General features: G+C 39.6%; 1 protein-coding gene across 1 annotated transcript in view; it reads left to right on the forward strand.

Annotated features, from left to right (window-relative positions):
- Positions 1-22,564, forward strand: part of IGF2R (insulin like growth factor 2 receptor) — a 59,834-nt gene that overhangs the window by 22,167 nt on the left and 15,103 nt on the right. The window contains exons 10-34 of the mRNA XM_074862966.1: positions 288-391; positions 788-952; positions 1,265-1,405; positions 1,746-1,892; positions 2,791-2,922; positions 3,333-3,480; positions 4,662-4,839; positions 5,403-5,518; positions 5,942-6,104; positions 7,647-7,826; positions 8,855-8,956; positions 9,645-9,746; positions 10,387-10,561; positions 11,965-12,132; positions 12,707-12,850; positions 13,569-13,744; positions 14,102-14,189; positions 15,676-15,882; positions 16,266-16,396; positions 17,104-17,201; positions 18,051-18,187; positions 18,799-18,989; positions 19,634-19,760; positions 20,131-20,253; positions 21,256-21,518. Coding sequence (XP_074719067.1) covers positions 288-391; positions 788-952; positions 1,265-1,405; positions 1,746-1,892; positions 2,791-2,922; positions 3,333-3,480; positions 4,662-4,839; positions 5,403-5,518; positions 5,942-6,104; positions 7,647-7,826; positions 8,855-8,956; positions 9,645-9,746; positions 10,387-10,561; positions 11,965-12,132; positions 12,707-12,850; positions 13,569-13,744; positions 14,102-14,189; positions 15,676-15,882; positions 16,266-16,396; positions 17,104-17,201; positions 18,051-18,187; positions 18,799-18,989; positions 19,634-19,760; positions 20,131-20,253; positions 21,256-21,518 — 3,706 coding nt within the window. The remainder of the gene's footprint in view (positions 1-287; positions 392-787; positions 953-1,264; positions 1,406-1,745; positions 1,893-2,790; positions 2,923-3,332; positions 3,481-4,661; positions 4,840-5,402; positions 5,519-5,941; positions 6,105-7,646; positions 7,827-8,854; positions 8,957-9,644; positions 9,747-10,386; positions 10,562-11,964; positions 12,133-12,706; positions 12,851-13,568; positions 13,745-14,101; positions 14,190-15,675; positions 15,883-16,265; positions 16,397-17,103; positions 17,202-18,050; positions 18,188-18,798; positions 18,990-19,633; positions 19,761-20,130; positions 20,254-21,255; positions 21,519-22,564) is intronic.

Consider the following 22,564-nt stretch of genomic DNA (forward strand, 5'->3'; position numbering starts at 1 on the left):
TGACTTCCTCCACCTGCAAAAATAGCCATGCAATAAATGAATGGGAACAGATATTCTACCACAGCTAGAATAGATTTAGAGCATTCTTTATACAAATTCATTAAAAGTAACCAGAAAAATCAGTGGATGTAAGCCTTTGTTGCAGTAGAAGTGTCAGTGTTAATGTTGAATAAGCATTTGTTTTCCCTTTGAGCGAGACAAACAAGAGTGTGGTTTCAGTTATGTGAAGAACACTGCGTGATTGTGTCTGATCCCATGTTTCTATCTAAAACTGACTTTTTACTCAGATACTCTGATGGGGATCTCACTTTAATTTATCCGAATGGGGATGCATGTAGTTCCGGCTTTCAGAGAATGACTGTCATAAACTTTGAGTGCAATGAAACAGCAGGTGAGTTTAACAAGCTGTGATGACTCTGCTCAGGGTTTGACTTCTGTGCTTGCTAGTAGACCTTATGTTCAAAGGAATGCATGCTTTGAGCCGCAGGTAACACAAGGAATAAATATTATTAGAGTAAGCACTAATTTCTATGGCTGGCAGGATTATTTTGTGCTGTGTAGTAGCCCTGCTATTCTAAATTTACACTGATGTTCAAGAACATTGAGGTATAAAAGAGCTTTGTTATATAGTGAACAGTTAAAAAAACCCAACAAACCACAAATGCAAGTCCTGTGCAGCAAAAGGATTTTTATTTTCTTTGCTTTTTGCTAGTCCTCAAGTCTCCTTGCTTTTCTCTCCTTCCTCCATTGGAAACCTAACTTCTGTTTATCCATCTTCAATATTAAGGTAATGATGGTAGAGGAACTCCAGTGTTTACTGGTGAAGTGGACTGCACCTATTTTTTCACCTGGGATACAAAATATGCATGTGTTAAAGAGAAAGAAGATCTCCTTTGCAGAGTTACTGATAAGAGAAAACACTATGACTTGTCACCTCTGATGCGCAGTTCAGGTATGGCAATGAAAACTAGCTTTTGGTTACTTTTGTCCTGAGTTTACATGCCATCTCTAGTGCAGTTCTTTAGCTGAACATTAATCAGCTTTTGCTTTTCTTATTGAATTTCTTGGGTACTGGCATTCATTTCCCTCATTCCAAAAGGAGTGAGTGCTGTAGGAAAGTAGCTGTATCCCTGACTGCCTTGGTTGCTGTGGTCTTAAGTGGTTTTAAACGTGGATCCTCTTTTGTGATAACAGGCATTTTGGCATGGAGAGGCTAGAACAATTAAGCCAGGTGACTTGTTCTTAACAACCCCCTGTATTTCAGAGTTAGCTGAGAACTGGGAAGCTGTGGACAGTAGCTTTTCGGAGGTAGGGAGGAAGCATTATTACATCAATGTCTGCCATAAAGTGTGGAAGAGAGGAGGAGCTGCCAGCTGCCCAGATGATGCTGCTATTTGCTCTGTAGGTAAGTCTGTCTGTTTGGGTTGGGTTTTTTTTTTTTTTAAGGCTCTGAAGGCTTGGCACTTCCCCTACCAATGGAGTTGGCTGCCCTGAGTGCCTTCAGTTATTTGAGGAAACAAAAGTTAAGAGCACATTTCTCTTGTGCTCCCAAAGACCCTAGAAGAAATGATGCAAGTAGCCTTTTCTAACTAAACTCCAGGCTTTGTAGCATGGTTTTGTTGAGATAAAAGCGAACTCCTAATGATATGCTTTCTTAAGACTTTCCATTTGGCTAGTTAGTATTATCTTAACAGTGTAAACTTTTGTTTCCCTGGGAAGAAGTGATGTATTTACTGTCTTTACAGATAAACAAAACAACAGTAAGAATCTTGGAACATTTGTATCTTCTCCTAAAAAGGTTGGAGAAAATATTCAACTTACCTATTCAAATGGAGACAGCTGTGGTGTTAATAAAAAAATCAAAACTGTCATCACTCTAGTGTGCAGACCAGGTGAGAATATCCACACCCTGTTCTCTGATCCAGTTAAAAACTAGAGGTCATTTAATATGCCCAGACATGAGTGCTAAGTATTAGCATGTGTCATCTTTTATTGCCTTCTGTGCAAAAGCTGAAGCACTGTGGTTTGTTTACTGGGATGATAACAATGTAATTGCAGGTATTTAGCTCTGTTCACCTTTTATACAAGTACTTCTTAAAGACCCTTGAGTAAGTCTCTTGAACTAAGATCCTCCCAAATGTACTGAAAGTATGTTTAAGTGTTTAAAGCTCCACAAATACCTGGAAGCTCTATAAACACTTTCTATCCCTAGATTGTCTTGATGGGAAAGACTGGCTTTTAACTGAGATGAGATACTTTAGACACAAAACATACTTACTGGAAGAGAAGGTTAAATTGCTTGCAGTTAATAAAAAGCAGAAGCATTTGCAGAACTTGTTAATGTTGTTTATCTCCATATAATAGTCCACTAGTTTAACCATCTCCCAGGGAAATAGAAAAACTGTATTCCTCTACCTTAGCCTGAGGAAGCTGAATCCTCCAAGTGTGCTGGCTGTTAGGATCAGGTTATGCGCTACTTCCTAATAATGCTGTTGCTTTGTAGCAAAACACCAGGTTTGTGTATCAAAGCAAACGTTTTTTCGAAGAGTGTTATAGTACACAGGAACAGACTGAGCAGTGCATCTTCAATTCTGGGCTAAACTTTTATTCTGGGGAGGAGGATGCAAAGAATTTGTGGAAGGAATGTTTGGTTCTATTTAGTCCTCATTTTCAGAGGAGCAGTACTTTAACAGTTAATCTTGGTCTGCTGTTGGGGACGAGTTAGTGTTCCTAGTTCCTTTTGGCAGCCTGACTGTCTGTATGTGTAACACATTGCTCTTATGATACCAGGTGATCTAGAAAGTGCTCCAATCTTGATGTCTGAGGGTACATGTTCCTATGCATTTGATTGGTATACTGCTGCTGCATGTGTCCTGTCTAAAACTGAAGGAGATGACTGTCAAGTCTCTGACCCTCAGGCAGGTATGTATTTACATTCAGCAACCTGAAAGGTTGTAAGGAATAGAACTTGTCACAACACCGAGTCCTTTTGATGTGCAAGAACAAAGCGAGTTCAGCCTAAGTCTAAGCACCCACAACATTAAAGCACAGCGGTTTTAAGCATGTGGGTATGGAAGATCAGAACAACATGAGCTTAATATTCCCCTAGTGTGTGTGTGTGTGTGTAGGAAAATAGGTGTAATGTGTATTTTACTGTAGTAAATCTCTCTGTATAAGAAAACATGCTTTTAGTATGTCCAGATTGTTTTTGGAACATGGAAGGGGTCTTGTTCAAGGGGAGGTGAACTAGCTGTGTGACTGGTAGCATCAAAATCTGTGAGAGATGACAGGGAAAAATATCAGACTGATAAAGTTTATTCATTCCCAATTAGGCTTCTCTTTTGATTTATCACCTCTGGCCAAGAAAAACGGGCAATATATAGTTAATACTACTGAATATGTGTTTTACATAAACGTCTGTGGCAGTGTGCCTGATGAGTTGTGTCATACAAAATCAGCAGCATGCCAAGTAACACAAAGGTGAGTAACTTTAGTTTTGTTGTCTGCAATAGATCTCTTGTTGCGTGATGTATTGTCTGTGTGTAAGTGAACAATTTGCAATAATTACTGTGCTGCCTGTAATAGATTCAGGTAATTTGTATGTAAAATATTATTTGGTAGTGCAGTAATTATGCTGCCAGCTGTTTCAATCAAAGTGCACACACATGTAATCTTCTTTACAGCTGGCTTTTGAGATTGAATGAGTGTGTCCATTGCTCCCCCTTATGTTTCCCATAGGGACTGTAAGTTGTAGATTAACTGCTGCAGCTGTATTAAGCCAACGCACGGTTCGGATTCAGGGTCAGCTGGATTCCAGAGCTGTCCTAAAGAAGCACTGCTGTGCTCGGGATGAGTAGTGACTGCCTTTATGCAGTAGTGGAGCCCAGAGCGTGGGTCTGCATGATATTTCTGCTACTAGAAGTGCTGCGCAGGCACAATCCCACTGTGTACTGCTACTCTGATCATCACTGCATAACTGCTGTTATTTTCTATAAGCTACAAGTGAGATGGTATCTGTGCACTTCAGGTTCCAGGTCAGCCTGTTGCCAGAGATGTGGTACAGTGCAAACACATGCAACTGTACTTGAGTTGGCTCTGAGTTACTCTCCAGCCAAGGAGAGTTCAGTGCAGACACTGAAAACGTTCTTCAGGCTAGGTCTGATAAAGCCAGTGTTAAGTCAGAGTAAAGAAACACTCCTGAACCAAAGCTGGTCCTGAGCTAAGAGCATGTGAAGGCAGTTTTCTTCCCTCAGTGAGAAGACTTGCTGGTGTGCAGTGCTAGGTCTTCGCTGTCTGCATGTATTTGCATGAAACCAGTTTGAGCCCAGCATTAGGGTGTCTGCAGTTTGCATTCTACTCTTGAAAATGGGAACTTGATATTTCTGTCACTGTTCTAGAGAAGGGAGTATTAAAGTTTTCTGGATATCTAAGCAAGTTACAACTTCGTTTCCTTTCCAAAGAAGGATACATGTTCGTGTTTTAGGTTTCCTTTTGGCAGCATTCTGTTCACCCTAGCTCACTGATGTCTAGTCAACCTTATTTAATTGTTGTCGTCTTATAGTGTCTTCTATAAGCTTACCTGTGTGCTAACTACTTGTAAGATTTAAAGAGAGAGTTAATTTTGCATTCTGTTCCGTCTCAAAGCCCACTTTCTTTTCTAGTAAGGATCAGTTCTGGAGTCTTGGGCTGCCCAGTTCCAAACTTTCATATTATGATGGTCTGATTCAGTTGACCTACAAAAATGGTACAGCATACAATGATGAGAAGAAAACACAGCGATCTACCCTTATAACTTTCCTGTGTGACCGTCAGGCTGGAAGAGGTCAGCCTGAATATCAGGTAAGAAGTTCTACACGAAGAAGGGAAGGATCTCCATCCCCAAACCCTGAGGCCTGTGCAAGCACAGATTAGTGAATGGAAATATCCAGTATCTATAAATCAGACTAAGAAATAGTTATTTCTCTTGGTATACCTACCTCTTGTTGCAGCCATAGAGCTTGTCTTGACCACTGAACAGTAAGCTGTTCACCCGGCTCCACGTTCTTACTTCACTTCAGTCTCTGGGCAATGTAATTACTAGTGATTTTGTTCATCTTGTATTTCTAGCTGCAAAAAACCAAACTGACTGAGAAGTAACAAGTGGTAGGAGGACTGTGTGTCCTGTAACACAGCAGACAGCAGTTACTTTGCTCTAGTTGCTCTGGTTCTGTTATTTCTGGAAAGTGTTTTTGGTGACACAGCAAATGACAAGATCTACAACAAAACAGACCTACACAAATCAATCTGAGAAGGTATATCCCAAAACCAAGGGGAAATAACAAGCTTAACATATAAAGGAGTAGCTGTGGGTCACAAAGTATTCTGTGTGGAAGGCCTCACTGATCTATTCTGCTGGTTTTTAGATAGAAGATAGCTATACCTACAACTTCAGGTGGTACACTGAATATGCTTGTCCTGAAATGCCACTGGAATGTGTTGTGACTGATCCCAATGCCATGGTCCAATATGACTTGTCAAGGTAGGAAAGTAACAAATACAACATAACTTGGCTATTCTAGTTTAGTGTTCTGACTGATAGCTTAGCACTGGATGAAGTTGGTTTCCTGTGTAGGCAGCAATAGAAACTTCATCTGTTGTGACAGTCTTAACTGCAAGTATCTTGAAATGAAGACAATATTTCCTTCTGGTATACTGACTTGCCTCCTAAGATGCAAGTTGACTTTTTGGGATGGTTTTGTTTAATAAAAACTTACTGCTTTTTCAACTGCGCTCTACTTCCTAGGGGTATTCTTTTTAATTGTAACACTTAAAAATGAGGGGAAAAAATTACTCTGAAATGCCTTATGGTTGCTCTGTTTCTTGAGACTGACAGAGAAAGCTAGAGAGAATGAACCTACGAAGAATGTGTGTACTTAGCATAGAACTTTCTCTTCCTGCTCAGCTTAGCAAAATCTGAGAAGAGAGGTGAAAACTGGTATGCCATGGATAATTCAAGACCAAGTGAGCGCAAGAAGTACTACATAAACGTCTGTCGACCACTGATTGCTGTCCCAGGATGTGACCGGCGAGCGTCTGTCTGTCAGATGGAGTATCGACGTGATCACGTGAGTATCCTTTCCATCCCAGCTCAGAGCTGGTTTGCTAAGTGAGTGAGATTAAGGGACATGCAAGATAGGCACATGAATTCTGGCTTTTTTGTGCAAAATATGGTAGTGTTCTGTGTATCCATAATGTTGGCATAATCACTGCAGAGTGGTAGACCTCCTGTCTACCTCTTTAAAGACCAAAGCTTTAATTTTTACAAGTGTACCAGTGTTGTGTTTGACATGCATGATTCTTTTGTTCTATGTTGCAGAGGCAGACAAACTGCATCTCTTCTGTGTAAACTGCTGTGGTCTCAAACTGCTAGCATTGCTTTAGGAACAGGCTGCTCTCCTGGATATTCTGTCTTGCTTTAGATTGAATGGTGGAAGAAAAGTTTTTAAAGATTCTTTGTCACCCCACTCTGAGCGTTCTTTGGCTTTGAGGAGTAGATTAGGCAGAAGTTGCCAAGCAAAAAAAAAGGGGGGTTGGTGGTTATGGGCTTCTACTTCTATATTTCTCTGAAGTGTATCAATTTATTATGGGACTGTTTGTGCTGACAGGCTGGATGGACACTTTGCCCCAGGTCTGGCTTCAGTGCTACTTGAAGTTGTAGGGAAAGTTGAACTAGAGGCTCACCAACCTGTCCTAATTCCTTCTGTAAAATGGAGAAAACACCTTCTCTCCGTACTGTTGCAGAGGATGTCTGAGTTACTGAATCTGCACATCGCCATCATGGCACTTGAGCTAAATATTACTAGTTTCCTGTTGCTTGTGTTAGGCCTCGTTGTGTAAGGCTGCTTACTTTACTTTACATATGGAGACACATTAGGGCTTCATTACTTCATTGCTGAAGGCACTGGAGTAAGAAGTGAGCGCACTGGATCAACATTAATGCAGAGTTGTTAAAAAAAAAAAAAAGGGAGGGGTAAAAAAAAGCAGAAGTCTTTGTGGACAGAGCTGCTTTGGAGGTGTATTATTCTGTTTGTTGCTGTCGCTACCTCAAAATAATTTCTTAAAAATAGGAAACACCAGTTACCTTGCAGAAGTGAAGGTTAATTTGGACCTTGGACCAAACAGCACCTACTGTTGTTCTGATGCTCAGTTTCTGCTAGTGCTTTTTAGGCTTTGTTAAGCATTGCAGACCCCTGAGGTCAATTGTAAGAATGCCTGGAGGCTTCCACATACTGTGTTTTGAAGATCTGTATAAATTAAATCCTAATTACTGCACATGAGGCATAGGCCTCCCTAAATTCCTAAGGTGTGTAGCTTGTGAGATGAGGATGGCTGTTGTGAGGAACTACAGGCACCTTATTGTACTAAAAATAAAAACAACTAAAAACCAAAGCATGCCTGCTTGTGGAGCTTGTCTGTTAAATATATAAAACTTAAGTAGAGAATGGGGGAGAAATGTTGGGAGATCTCTACACCTTTGTTATCTTCAAAACTCTCAAGATAACCTCCTGGATACAAGATTATTGTGGTGGGTATTTTCTTCTTTCTGACTCTATCTATAACTTCTCACTTGAGTTTAGAATTGCTGATACGGTTTTTTTTATTTCTAGGCTTCTTACTCTGAAGTCACCTCTATTAGTAATCTTGGTGTTGCCAGCAAAGAACTAGTAGTTGAAAGACCTGGACACATTTTTCTAACTTATGCAAATGGCTCTGTGTGCATCGATGCTGATGGAAAGAAAACTACTTATACCACCACCATCCACTTTATCTGTTCCAGGGGTGCTCTTGTAAGGACAACTGATCTTTCGTTTGTTGCTTCATCAGAGTAGCTTTTCCATCACATAATGTGAAACTCCATGAAGATGTATAGTCTATAGGAGATTCATGACAAGGGAGACTTTCTGAGGACTTAAAACAGAGGTGTAAAAACAAAGCTGACTTAGATGCTAGAGAAGTGTGTGTTTCAGACTGAGTATTTTATAAGGAAGAACTAGTTAAAAAGCACTGTCCACTGAGGCTGTTAGTATTTCAGACTAGTCTAATCAGCATAAAAAATACACAGGGACTTAAGACTGAGGAGTTACACATGCAAACGTTGCAGATCCTCTTAAGGGGAAGAATATTGTAAAGTGCATCTTCAGGCTTAGGTTCTGCATCCTCTGTAGCTTGTTGATTCTAGATGAGTTCTTAAATCTGTAAAGCTTTTGCTGATACAACTTCACATACTGAAGTTTAGACTGAGGGGATTGTTAGACTGAAGCTTGCCTAGACTTGCTCTTGCTGGTTTGTGAATCTGCTGGCCTTACTCCCCTCACTCACATGATTTTCAGCTCAAGAGGTTTGGTGAAAATGCAGCAGTTATGAGCTGCTTTGGTTTTGCCTGAAAACACTCAAATGAAGTGTGTATAGCTGACACTCCTGTTACCTTGTTACCTCAACTAAGAGTTTTGTGTTGCTTGATTTTTACTTTTTATAGTCGACTATGCGTTATACGCCAAAACTCTTGAAAGTTTAGATTGAGGCAAGGCCTGCTTATGCATGTCTAGTTTCACTAATGAATTTAATCTGACTGTTTGGATGTCAGATTCAGTTCTTTGCTAAAGCTTAATGACATGATAAGTGTTTAGCTAGACAAAGTTTTCAGTGGTGACCTTCAAAAAAATAGGGGAGAGGGAAGCAGGGGGAGGGAACTGTGTGTATTTGTAGTGAAGTCTGTTAGGAGAACCTGACACTTTCTCATAAAGTGGAATCTCAAACATGAGAAGGTGTTGACTGTTACACTTATACTGGTCTTCTCTCTGCAATCTGTTTCCAGAGTAGCAGCCCACAGTTTATAGCTATTCAGGAATGTGTGGCCACTTTCTTATGGGAAACTGAGGCTGCTTGTCCAATCAAGGAAACAAAAGATGATTCTCAGGTGAGAAAGGGAGTGATAATTGTATTCATAGTCTCAACATACTATTTTTTTTCTAGCACTCCTGGTTGCTGTGTTTAAATCGACTCTTGGGAGAAAACTAACTGCATTGAAGTCTGAAGTTGATAATGATGGAGTCTTGTGATATCTTATTGCTTTCTTGAAGTGTTCACGAAATGTGTAACTTCTGACCAAAGTATTCAAGTGCGCTCTCTCAAGAACAACTTACTTGCTGTGACGCTGAATGTTTCGTTCCCTAACAAGCTTGCTAGTAAAACTGAGTTTATATGTAAGGATATATATTGTCCTTGTTTGCGTACAGATCATCAAATAAGGCTTTTTAAAAATTTTTTTTTACACTGAGCTATCTAGTTGCCGCTGCTGTACAGGTCTCAACATAAACATGTTAGTGTGAAAACAACCCTCAGTTAAAATTTCCTTGCTCATAGCTAACCTGATCGATGTAATCTGTTAATTTGCACTTTGATATGTTGGTATGTGGCTGATGTCAGTGGAGTATTGCTACTGCCAGAGCTGTATTCTGGTTGTCCAAATTAAGTTGTTGATTGGTACGCAGGCTAGGAATAGGTGTAAATCACTACTTTGGCTCCTTAAACAAGTTAGAGTCAAAACTTAAACAGAAGGAATGCAGAAGGAGAAATTAATGCTATAATAATTTTTTTTTTTTCAGTCCTGCTCTGTGCGAGATCCAAACACTGGCTTTCTGTTCAATCTGCAGCCATTGGCTTCTGTAAAAGGCTATATGGCTACTGGCATTGGGAAGAATTTCTTGGTAAGGATTCTGACTGTACAATCTGTTGCTTATGGATGCTGTTGTTGCATTTTTTCAGTATTGCTTAGTGAGCAAGTGGAGCTTTGTCTCAGTCTTCTTAAGAAATTTGCGTTGGCAGGAAAGTACTGTGCTTGAGGGGAGGAATGAAAGATAACTTTATTCATCTCAAATGGTCTTAAAAGCATCGAACTTCTCATTCTTAGCAAACGTAAGGCAGCCACACTTTCGAGGCTACGCATGGTCTTCCAGTTATGGACTCTCTTGTGTAATACCAGTTTATCTGCTGGTGCTGAAGAAATGGACGGTGGAAGCCTAGAAAAAGATTTAATTTGTCCCTATCAGTGTTCTTAATGTGATCTGCATGTATCAGTAGTCCTAGGCTGTCCACAGGTGGTACTACCATAATGTTTTTTAGTCTAAAAATAAACTTGCTAAACCACATCCTGTACTTCTAGTGGGGAGAATTTGTGGACCCTGTAAACTGAAGATTGAGGATATTGTTCGTGTATTATACTTGGTTGTCTTGTGTTTGAAATAGTTCTTGACAAGTGAGTTCTACTGATGTAGAAATGGCTATGTGGACCTAGTTTTTCTGATGCAGTTAATACTGTGTACACCCACATGTTTTCAAAATTTCTAGCTAAACATTTGTGGACCTATGCCAGATTGTGGTAAAATCAATGGCAAAACAGCTGCTGGATGTGAAGCAGATAATCTGACGTCGGTGAGGCTGGTGGAACTGGACAAAACCCTGTATCTGTCTGGTGAAGGGTTTCTAACTCTTACCTACAGAGGTCCTCTTCGTGTGCAATCGGGTGAGTTAAGGAAATACGCAGTGGAGATGGATGCTCGTATTGTTCAAACTTCCTGAGAATGGTCTTCATTCTTTCCTTTGGTTGTGTACTAAAACCTATTGGGCTTGATGCTAGTCACTTAAACAAGCTAGTTCATGTGAAAATTTTAGGAATAAATCAAGTCATGCAGAATGGTAATGGCCAGTTTGCAGTAACTCATGTGCATTTCAAATCTCCTGGAAACAAACCAAATACAGTACAGGGTTTTTTCTTTACTGAGTAAATAAAAAATATTGCTCCTTGCATGGAGAAATGGATAGTCAAATTGGGAAAACAAGCAAAATAAACTCTGGCTCTTTTTCTAAGTAAAAGTCATCGCTTTAAGCTTCAGGTTCATGAATAATGCTCTCTAAAGTTGTTTCATATCTGAAAGGTCATTTTTCAGTAAGCTTATACTCTTAAATGAATTTCTTGAATAAGTGCTCTATATAAGTACTTCATGTACACCTCCTTCATGAATTTAAGTCTGTTTTGCAGGTAAGATGAATGAAAAATGAAAAAATCTAACTCTTGGATTTTACATGTTCTCCAACTGTACTGAAACTGAGTTTTCATAGAAAGGCATATGACACCTTAACAACAAAAGGTTTTTAGGAAAACAGGATTTTGGATTCAAGAGCCTCAGATGCTCCTGAATGTTCGTCCTCTGTACAAATTGCTGTGGTGATATCTCTTATTTTCCCAGTTGTGGTGTTTTTATACCTAATATACAACGGGGAACAAGTGATTGAGCTCTCATGTATTTTACTTTGAGAGCTGTACCATTTTGATAACGCTGGGATATGTTGATGACAAATACTACTCCTCCCTCCACCCCTAATTCTACGATTTCCTGTGGGCTGTGGAAGGGAGAACTAAACACAACCTAACAGAAACAAAACTTTTAACAGAACTTAACATAGGCTGCTGAAATAGTATCACTATTATTTGTTCAGCAGTCATTACACTGAACTTCTTACAAACAAATAAATAAAACCCTCAAACCAAAAACTTTGCTATGTGTGATGTAATTTAGAGTTTGCTGGTACAGCTGACTTGATGTTTTATAGGTTTTCTGTTTCTTCAAATATGTCATGTCCAAGAACTAGGAAGCACAGTTCAGTGAAGGTAATTATGCTCTTGAAATGTCAAGGGATTCTGGTCTCCCCTTTGGAGAGACAGTTGTGGCTGCTAGGCAATTTAGCACAAGCCTTCTAAAGAATGCTTGTGTATTTACAATTAAAAAACCATAAACAATAAGGTAATGTTTTCCTTGAAGCAGTTAACAATAAGAAACTTAGAAAATTTTAAAGTCAAGTGTTAGCTTGAACTTAAATTCAGATATTCCCAAGTGATCCAGCAGCAGATAAGTGTTTGTTTTACAGGAAAATCCGACACGTTCACAGTGACTTTCATTTGTAATGATTCATATCCTGGAGAGCTTAAGTTTGTGCGTGAAGAGATAAACAGTGTGCTGAACATCCATGATACTTTCTTTGAGTTTCACACAGCTCTGGCCTGTGCTCCTGCTCCTGTAGACTGCCAGGTTACGGGTAAGTACCTGGAATTTGGGTACCTGGAGTTTGGGTGGACTCTGTCAAGCAAATGTTGAAAGGATTAACTGAGCAGCAAACTTCTGCAGAGGAGGGCTTTAATAATACCTGTTGTGAAGACATTTGTAAGACTTGAAGTGTTTACAGAAGGTGTAGAGAGGGAGAGGAAGTAAGTTGTTTGAAGCAGGCTTAACTTACAAAGACAGACAAGAAGCTAACGTGGAACATAGTGGTATACATAAGAGAGCTGATAATTACTTTATCACGACTGGGTGCTGCTTCAGTCCAACTCTGAAGAAAATGGGTAATTTATTACTGGCTTCTGGAAAAATGCACCTGTGAATTGTGGAGTAGTTACTTGTGGGAAGTAACTGTCAAGGAAACTGTTCTACATTTGGGGTAGTGACATTTTTTATGGAAACAGTACCTTCTCTCAATGGATATCTAATGTGATTCTGAAAATTACTTTGAATTATGTGTATTCATCAGTGAAACTTGTATCATTTCAAACCCAGTACTTCAAGTTTCTAACAGGTTGTCTTTCAGCTTACTGTGTGTACCATATCTCTCTCAGATGCTGCTGGCAATGAGTATGACTTAAGTGACTTGAGCAAAGAGGGTGAACCATGGGTTGCTATAGACACTTCAAAGGAAGCAAAGAAGCGAACGTTTTTCTTGAATGTCTGCAAGCCTTTGCCTTATGTGCCTGGATGCCCTGGTAAGCCAAGTCACAAGCATTTCTTAACTTGTGACTTCTGATGCAAGACCTTATATGTAGAATGATATCCCTGGTTATTTCAGTAGAATTCCTTGAATCCTGCCCGTTCAGTCACTGAACTTGCATAGACCTGGGTGAGCTATGTCAAGGGTATAATGAACAGTCTTTCTCAAACTGAGAGCAGTCTTAACGCTCATCAGGACTCTTGCATTGAGATGCATGGCAATGCATTTGAGAAGAATGCATTGAGGACACTATTTGCCAGTATCCTTGATATTTTTTTTTTTTTTAAGATGAAAGGAAAGTCAAAAGTTGTTGGAAGTCTCCTAACTGAATGAGGCCAGAATGCGAAGCTTATGCCATCTTATTGTACTACTAGCCAGTTTGATTTAAGTTGTTCCTGTAGTCTTTTATCAGTCTGTGGGAGCAGATAAATTAGTGCAGTTCTAAAGAAGTCAGTGAATGCAGGGCAGTAACTTTTTCTATTCCTCAAACGCTTTAGGCACACAATGTCTCTAACTGTATTTATGAAAACACTTCTGTTGAGTTCTACTTTCAGGAGTTTGAGACAGCCTGCTTTAATGCTCAAAGCTCTCTTAAAGCTACTCCATTATGTTATTTTACAATAAAGTTGTAAACTTTTGTTTAAAACTATTGTAAAAAACCTCCAATTGTCAAAGCTTTGAACTAAAATACAGGCTTTTTCTTTTTCCTGTAGGTGGTGCCATAGGATCCTGTGTGAAATATGCTGATGAGAGCAAGAACCTTGGAGTCATTCAGATAAACCCACAGGCTGCTACTGATGGGTCATTAAGCATTATTTACTTGAATGGTGACACATGCAAAGATAAGCGTTATTCTACACGTATTATCTTCCAGTGCGATCAAACAATGGTAATTTTTTGTGCTAATTGCTATTAGTGAGTATTTTAGAGCTTGGACTTACTATAACAAAATAGCGTTTATTCCTCTTGGAAGGGAGAGGTTGGTTCTAAAAAGTAATATCTTGTATAGAGGCTTTTCCATTGTATCTCCTTACAACTGCTTTCCTGAGCCTGTAGAACACAATAGTGAACTCTATTGTGGAATCCCGTGAGCCACCAAAGCAGCTCTTTGCTGAAAATGAGTACTGAAATTTCATAATAGACATCTTAAACTGTGCAACTGCAATAAAAAAGGATTCTGCATGTACATTTTGAGACTTGCAATGTAATTCTTAATAAGCCTCCTTCACATGGCTCTTTTCTGTAGGGATCGCCAGTGTTTGAGCAAGAGGATGACTGTGAGTTCATATTTGTTTGGAGAACCTTGGCAGCGTGTCCTGTTCACAAAGCAGAAGGTAAGTGTAGTTAGTAGAGCTTTAAAATATCAAACAAATCTGTATAAGAAGTAGTTAGTAAAGCTATGTTTGTTTATTGCCCTGTGAATCTTTCTGTAAAAGGTGCTGGCTTGTGGAGGGATGTCTCTTCTGAGCTTTAAGCCAGCTAAGAGCCACATCTAACAAAAAGTACAATTTAAGATGACAGGCAAATGTACTTACCTATTTAGGGAAAGAAGATAAAGTAATAATGCTGTCTCTGACAAATCATAGTACTACCTTGTTAAATCACAGGCAGACTTGCTAGTGTCTTGTAAATCTTAAAAAAGCATCAGACTTCATGAGAATGCAGTTGATCCTATGCCTGGTAAGTCATTCCCTGTGCCCCATGAAGACTGGAAGCTATACTGTAAACTTGACCCTTGTTAAACAACAGGGGACAGGCCAGTGGGAGAGTATCAGAGTTTACAGTTGGCTCCAGGACATGCAAGAAGGAATCACAGGTTGTGGTTCTGGTACTTGGTAGGCTTTTACATGGGAAGCTGAATATGCAGGTATCTTCTCTGCCCTTGCAGACTTTGTTTTGTAACTTGCAGCTAATGTGTTATAAAACATCCAGACTTCCTGTAAAGGATCTGTCGCAACAGTCCTAGACACTGTTGAAACTGCCAGTGATCTCATGTGGCATAAAAGGAATGTTTACAAGCTACTGCTCTGTAACACACAATTACTGTGCAGGACACTGGTGACATGAATTGTGGTTTTGAAGCGAGGAAAGTGGATGTCTTGTGTTTAACTTGGTACCAACTTGTTGGATGATTGAAGGGACCATGGTAATGTGATACAATCTGATGTTTTTTTAAAAGCTTCAGAATATTGAGCAAAGGGTCACTTTAAAACTGAGGACTTGATCAGCAGCAAAGTTACTGATGTATATCAGCTGATTAGACTCATGAAGCTAGAATTTTGCCAAACCTTTTCTGTATACATCTTGGTAGACCCGTAAGCTGTAGCTAACATTTCCTGTCATCAATTATTTTCTAACCCAGCAAACTTCATAGCTGTTAAAAGAAGATGCAAGACTGACACCTAGGACAACTTTTGCTTTGGCCTTGTGACCTCGCTGTTCTTTCCAGATAATTAAACAAGTGCTGGGCTTAGTGTCTCTGGTTCTGTACTTTAACCTTCAGCATGGCTGAAGGAAGAACCTGTGAGGCCACTTCGAGGTGGTTTTTGAACTATAGTGTGACTTTTGCATCTTGTTTTAGTGGCAGTTATAAAAGAAATGTTCCATTTGTAGCTTAGTCTCTTAGTTCTGGATATTGGTGACTTCCTGGAACAAGCTGCTTAGCTGACCTAGAATAGTTCTTCAGTGTCACTGCCCTAAAGTGCCAGCTACTCATTTTTGTGGCCTTATTTGTGCCAGTAAGCTGTAATTGTCCTAAGTGTATTTGGCATGGCTCATAGATATTAAATTGTATTTTAAATTCTTAACTTTTCTTTAAAGGAGAGGATTGCCAGGTGAAGGATCCAAGGTATGGTCATGTTTATAACCTGAAGCCACTTTCCAATAAAGACATAAAAGTGAGTACAGATGAGTATGACTACTACTTCAGAGTTTGTGGAGAAATAACAGAACCTTGCAAACTAGAGGCTCACACTGTGTCATCGTGTCAAGTAAAGAAGATGGACAATACTTTCAGAAAAGTAGCAGGTATAGCACTTGATTGGAAGAAACTTAAAGAATGGGAAGGTTAACCAGGGTGTAAGTGAAGCTACTATGTGATACAAGAGGGGTTCTTGCTAATCTTGTACATCTTATGAGATGTACGCCCTACCACTCTTGCTTCACATGCAAATAAAATGTCATGTATATAGTTATCTTGACACACAGTTAGGAATGAGCTCAACCCTACTGTACTGGAGTAGTACTCATTCAATAACTAGATCACAAGTTTTAGAGGAAGGTTGAGGTCTTTTTATCAGTACTTTATCGTGCATGTTATTGCTGTCTATGTAACCCTGTTGCCAGAGGCATTACTGCAGTCATGTATTTGCTGGATTAGCTATTTACTTTTCTCAACTTTTGGCTTCTAGGCTTGCTTACAGAAAAACTGACTTTCAAAAATGGTTTAATAATGATTAATTACACCAGTGGAGAAAAATGTCATAAAATATACGAACGGTCAACGGCCATATTATTCTATTGTGACAAGACTACATCTGAGGTTAGTTTCAGAACAACGCTTCCTGTATGTACTGTCTTCCAGAGTTACCCTCCCCACACATTAAGAAGAGGGCAAGGTGAAGAACGTGAACTAGCTTTCTTCAGGGACTGCTTAATCATTTACAGATTAGGCAGGAGATTGAAAGGTCCTGTGAGGTAGTAAAAAATGAGGAATGTTTTGAGCTTCCTACTTAAGGAAGGTACCTTTGTCATGCCCCAGGAAAGTCAGGGTATGTTGTTCCTTTTAAGGGATGCCTACTATTAGGAAAGCTCTTGGAGCTGTTGGGAAGGGATGTTCTTCCAGAACAGCAATTTCTTTGTAAGAAAGAAAAAGTAGGAGGATGAATCTGCAAGAAAGCAGGTACTGCATGGCCAGACCAAAATAAGCTGGTTACCTGCTTTTAGTATCTCTCTGTACTTGTGCTTTCCTTCCTGTTCTTAAACAATGGTGCCTAGAGTTTTGCTCTTCCCCTTATTTCATGGAGTAGTCAGAAGCTCCTAATGGCTCTCCTTTTATCAGAAGTGTGCATGTGGATAAACTCAGGCTTGGGAGAGGCCATGCTTTCAGCTGGTCAGAGGCATAGTGTGGCTCTAGAATAATATGTAAATACAAGTTCCTGGATCTTCTTGAAGCGAGACTGAGACATTCTGGTAGCTTCAGTGTGTCTAAATAAGAAATTAAATTCTTCTTGTGTTTTGTTCTTTCAGCCTGTATTTTTGAAGGAAACTCCAGATTGCACCTACATGTTTGAATGGCATACTCAGTATGCTTGCCCACCTGTTAAATCTACTGAGTGCTCCTACAAGTAAGTTGTTTCTGCAAACTTAAAATGGAACTGCATGGCTACAGAAACAAATACAGCCTTACTGCAACTCAGTGCAATACTGCCACTTTAGCTATTGCATTTTGACTTAGTCAGGAACCAGCTAATGTGGCATTCAATGCCAATGCAATGTATTTTAAGTAATTTTTGCAATCTGTTCTTCCTAGAACTAATTCTACTGAAGAGAAATAGTTCCTTTGAGCTTCTTATGGGGAATAATTTTAGTATCTAAGCAAACTGTTGGGTATGCAGTTATTGATGTTTGAACTCTTGAGTATGTTAGGTTGTTACCAGTGTCTAGTTATTATTTAGCTATAGCAAATTTAAACAAGAATACAAATGCTGTCTGGAACTTCCACCAAACAAAGCTCCAGGAAAAATGTCATCTATTTCTGTCACAACCAAGTATTATTTCATTAAGATTTGATAAGTGGGGTCAAATGTGGCTAATAAGTGGCCCAGAGTTTTAACATCTGGCATCATGTTAAGTTTCTACCCTAAGGTAAAACAATCCACTGTAACTGTGCATTTGTGCTTGCCATGTAGTGAAAGTCTGCAAGCTTCAATGAAAAATCAAATTACTCTTGCATTGGCTGAGAGCTGTGTGCACGTGGAGTTGCTGTAGGGATGGCTGGTGCAGTGATACATCTCTGTACTAAATTTGAGGTTTGTAGGGAACAATGAGTCTGGTGCAGATTTCTTTGTCAGCATGATACTCTGCTTACAGAGTTATTAGGTTAAAAGTTAATATAGTAAGTTAAGAATTGTAGCTTACAATTACTTGATTTTTTTAAAATGCCTTTTAATTTGAATCCTTTGTCTTTCTTACAGGGATAGCGAAGGAAACTTCTATGACTTTTCATCTCTGACACGGCATAGAGAGAATTGGGAGGCAATTGCTTTATCTGCTTCTGCACAGAAATACTATATTAATGTCTGCAAGCCCTTAGTACCATATGGCGCTGCACGTAAGAGCAAAATAAAAATATATTCTCCCTGTAGCTAAGGGAGGCAAGTGGTAGGATGGTACTGCTGGCTGTTGTTCAGAGTGAAAAAATCACAAAGCAAAGTATGTGGAGGCAGTGCCAGAGGGAAGGGTAGATAGTGGGCCTGATTTCCATCTGCTTGGCAGATGAGACTCACTAGCAGCTCTTATCTTCTCTTGATAACTTAAGCACTCTAGCTCTTCCATCCTTATCCAAAGTCTGCTATAGCTCTTAAAGATTAAAATAATCTTTTGTCACAAGATGTTAACTTCAGAATCTTCTCTGTGGCATCTTATGACTGATACCGTGTTTTGTGGAAGACCAGGTAACAGAGTCAGCATTTCACTCTGTGTAGTAGTCTACTTCTCCAGTAGTAGCTGCCACTACTTTCTGCACGACCTTGAATGAAGTGAGGTGGTGCTGCTAGTTGTGATTTTGGGGAAAAAAACCACCCCAGTGAGATGATTTGGACAGTGGCTTGGAGACAGATCAGCCATGACATACCTGAAAGTAAGAGTAGTGGAGTTTTATTCCAGGGAAGTAAACCTTAATAACATTTGGAGTAATAACGTGGTTTTTGTTTATCTGTATAGGTTCCTGTCCTTCTGATGCTGCTGCCTCCCTCATGGAGGGTACAAAATGTACAAGTCTTGGGGAAGTGGCTGATGGTCCCTGGTGGGAAAATGGCATTTCTATTCTGAAATATATTAATGGGGAGCAGTGTCCAGATAAAATTCGCAAGAGAACAACAATATTGCGCCTCAAATGTGATGAAAGCAAAATTGTAAGTGGGCTCCATCTGGCAGGGTTTTATGTTTTTGTGAGTGGTTCATGTGTACGTGTATGGAGAATGGTGGGTAGTTCTTATCCATTCCCTAATCATCTATAGTTGGATGGGAGCCGGTCTTGTAAGCAGACTGGCTTATAAGTACTTAACTTTAGATGTTGAGCAGTTTTTAAGAGATCTTTTTGAACAATCTGCTAGTGCAGATTTTATCACCTGTAATAGCTTCAAATTGTCTGATTGTGTCTTGAAGATGAGTGTATTGCAGGTTGGAAAGTGTTTCAAATAGTAAATAATGCTATTGGCCGCGTAGTTCTTAAGTCTTCACATCCGCATGTCTTGCTGTTAAGTACTGTTTCTTACCCTCACCTTTTGGATTTTGTGTTGCCCAGCTAGGCTGCCTTTAGCTCTTCTCTCTTCAATTTTATTGCTCCTGATAATGATTCTGTGCTGTTGTTTATTTGAAATAGTCACAGTTAAATACTCTGTCCTTGTGTTAATTCATTGGACCACAATTGTCTTAAGTCCTAGGACTGGCATTGGAATTGAGCTCAGCTACAGGCTTCAGGGATAACCTTGTGGCACGAAATCTTAGACCCTGTCACTCTGTAGAGATGTCACTCTCTCTACTGTTTTATGTTTAGGAATCGAAGCCAGAACTTATAACGGCCATTGAAGATTGTGAATATACCTTCTTATGGTTCACTGCTGCTGCATGTCCTCTTAAAAGCAATGTGCAAAATGACTGCCGGGTAACCAATCCTGCAACGGGTAAGGAGGAGGCCTCAGGATTTTGTATGTGGAAGGAGGCTTCTGGAAGCGGCACTACTGTGTTTGTGTTCTTGAGGGAGTTCATTAGAGCAGTGTGACACATCCTCTGGATAGTGACTAACAAGTTTATTGGTGGGTAGAAATATCTCGTAAGGTACTGCAATGTCCCTTGGAACATAAATAGTCTAGAGTTCTGAAACTAGTTTTACCTCTATTAATGTGAGTTAGTAACTGCCTTTCTAAGCTAGCAGGCAAGTAGAGGCTGGTTGACCTTCCTACTAAATTAAGTTACTGAAAGCTTTTAATACAAAGAAATGTCTTGATTTTGAATCCGAGAAAAAGATTAAATTATTCCCTGATCTGCCTACAGGCCACCTCTTTGATTTGACATCACTAAAGCGAGAGTCTGGCTATACCATCAACGATTCACACAACAGAAAAATTGAGTTGAACGTTTGTGCTGCAGCTAAAAGTTCATGTGGTAATGGAGCTGGTAAGTGTCTTATCCCCTCTGATATTGTAATCGCTGACTATAGAGTACCCAAAGGAAATACTTATGCTCAAGTTTACAGTAAAATGTCAGGGGCAGGTTTTACTGCAAATGGGGAAGGAGTGAGAACAGCTGTGTGGCTGAATTGGCCAGGAAAAGGTCCTAAAACTGTTTTAGGAAATGAAGCGATGCGTTTCTATCAAACTCCATTCCTAAACTTACCTGGGCTCACTTGCAGTCCAATTCCTTGAGATCTGAACAGGCGGGTATTCTTTTGGACAAGAGGGCAGGAGTGTGGATGCTTCTACTGCACCTCTTAGCTGTTGTGAAAAGGAACAAGTTACAAGTTTCCAGACAGAGTGGGCTGAGCGCAAAAACTGTTCTATGGTGATGTATTGCCGTAATGCCTCTGCACTGAGCCTTGTGTCTGCACTTCAAACCCTTGCCAACCCTCTTTCTAACTTTCTGTTCTCTTTTAGATGCCTCTGAAACATCAGTAGAAATTGACTTGTATTCTAAGCTGCTTACTAGCAGGTTGAATTGCTAGCTCTTCTGTCAAACTTAGTATGAGATAATATTTAAGCATCTTCAGTGCTAAAATAGGAGTATCACTTGTGAATTTAAAATTATTTTTGTGTAGTTAGAAGATTTGGTTTTTAAGAGACATCTTAATAAAATTATATGTAATCTGGCTGCCATTTTGTGTTAATTTCCTCGTTTTCAGAGAAGTAGTAACCAAACACTGTGCTCTGTGATTGCTTAAATGTGTATAATGCAGTACATTCTGCTGGTTAATGAAGTGTTAAAGACAATATTTGGCCTTTCTTTCAGTGCAGTTCAGTTTAATGGCCAACTCTGGATGGTGTGAAAAAGCCTGTCTTTTGTAGGAAAATTAAAGTGGGACTAAAATCTTAAGTTTCCTGCTGTTTGTGTTGTAAGGTGCAATTTTGAAGGGCAGTTACATCAGACTTGATCTGTTTTGTTCATTTTTTTTCTTCACTTTAGCTGTCTGCATCACTGGTGGTCCAAAACCACTTAATGCTGGAAAACTGAGTAAAACTTTAACTTATGAAGATCAAGTGTTAAAGCTTGTCTATGAAGATGGAGATCCTTGCCCTGCAGACCCTGAACTGAAGCATAAAAGCTATTTTAGCTTTGTATGCAAGTCTGATGCTGGAGATGACAGTTGGCCTGTTTTTCTGTCTTTTGATGAGCAGACATGCACTAGTTACTTCTCTTGGCATACTTCCTTGGCTTGTGAGGAAGAGGTAAGAATGAATTCTATGGAAAACACCTGTGGGTCTAGATTTCAAGGGGGGTTAGGCATAATAGGAGTGTATGTTTTAAATGCCTTGAGGGAAAGGCCTCTTCCTGTAGTACAGAAACCAAGTTCATATAGAAGTTCTCAAATACTTTTCTTACTGACTTTTTCAGCAGGGAATAACAATACTTGGCAAGTTTCTGGTCCACATGGTGAGCCAAGTTAAAACTTCAACACTTCAGAATAACCCCTCTGTGGAACCTACTTAACTGCTTTTCTGTACAGCTCAAATGGAAGCCATAGGGCATCTTCTTGGGAATTGACGGTTAAGATCCTCCAATGCAACAGGCAACAAGAGCTTAGGAATTGAGGATGAATAGTATCTCTGTGCATGGGGATAGTCTTTGTTTCGAAGCAAGTGACTAGAAGCCAGGCAAGTGTATGATCAGTTTGCTCAGTGCAAAAACTGATAAACCTTGATAGCATGAATTTAGGATCTGCCTCTGCTGTGTAACACATGCTGTAATAACACGATTTAATCGACTATAGATGAACTGGGGTTCATCTATAGACAGTGTTCATCCAGACAATACTTCAGTTAATTTTAGCTAGTTAAATTGTTACCAGTAGTGGTGCACAGAGTAAAAGCCAGCAATAGGAATAGAAAGCTAAATGAGCTATAGGGTGAATTCAGATCTTTTCTTGACACTTGAACATTATCTTCTGTGAATCTGCCTAATCATTCTTTTTGCTGCCTTGATTACTTCTAGTGTGGCCCTCATTCTCTGTGACAAGTTGTTTTTCCTCCTCATCACTGTCTCAATACTGCGTAACTCTCGCTTCCATTTACGAAAAATCTTTTCTGGTTTTCAGGAAAAATCTTTTTTGGTTCCCTGACAGGAACTGTCACATGTCCCCTCTTGTAAGAGTTCTGCTATACATAGCTCTGGTTTCCTCTTCAGTAGTATGTACTGTGCTGCAATAAAAATCAACAGTGCCTAAAAACATTGTCTTTTCTAGCCTGTTAGTCTCATCAGTGATCACTTGTGCGTT

This window comes from Strix uralensis, chromosome 3 (genome assembly GCF_047716275.1).
Source record: "Strix uralensis isolate ZFMK-TIS-50842 chromosome 3, bStrUra1, whole genome shotgun sequence".
NCBI classification, from domain to species: Eukaryota; Metazoa; Chordata; class Aves; order Strigiformes; family Strigidae; genus Strix; species Strix uralensis.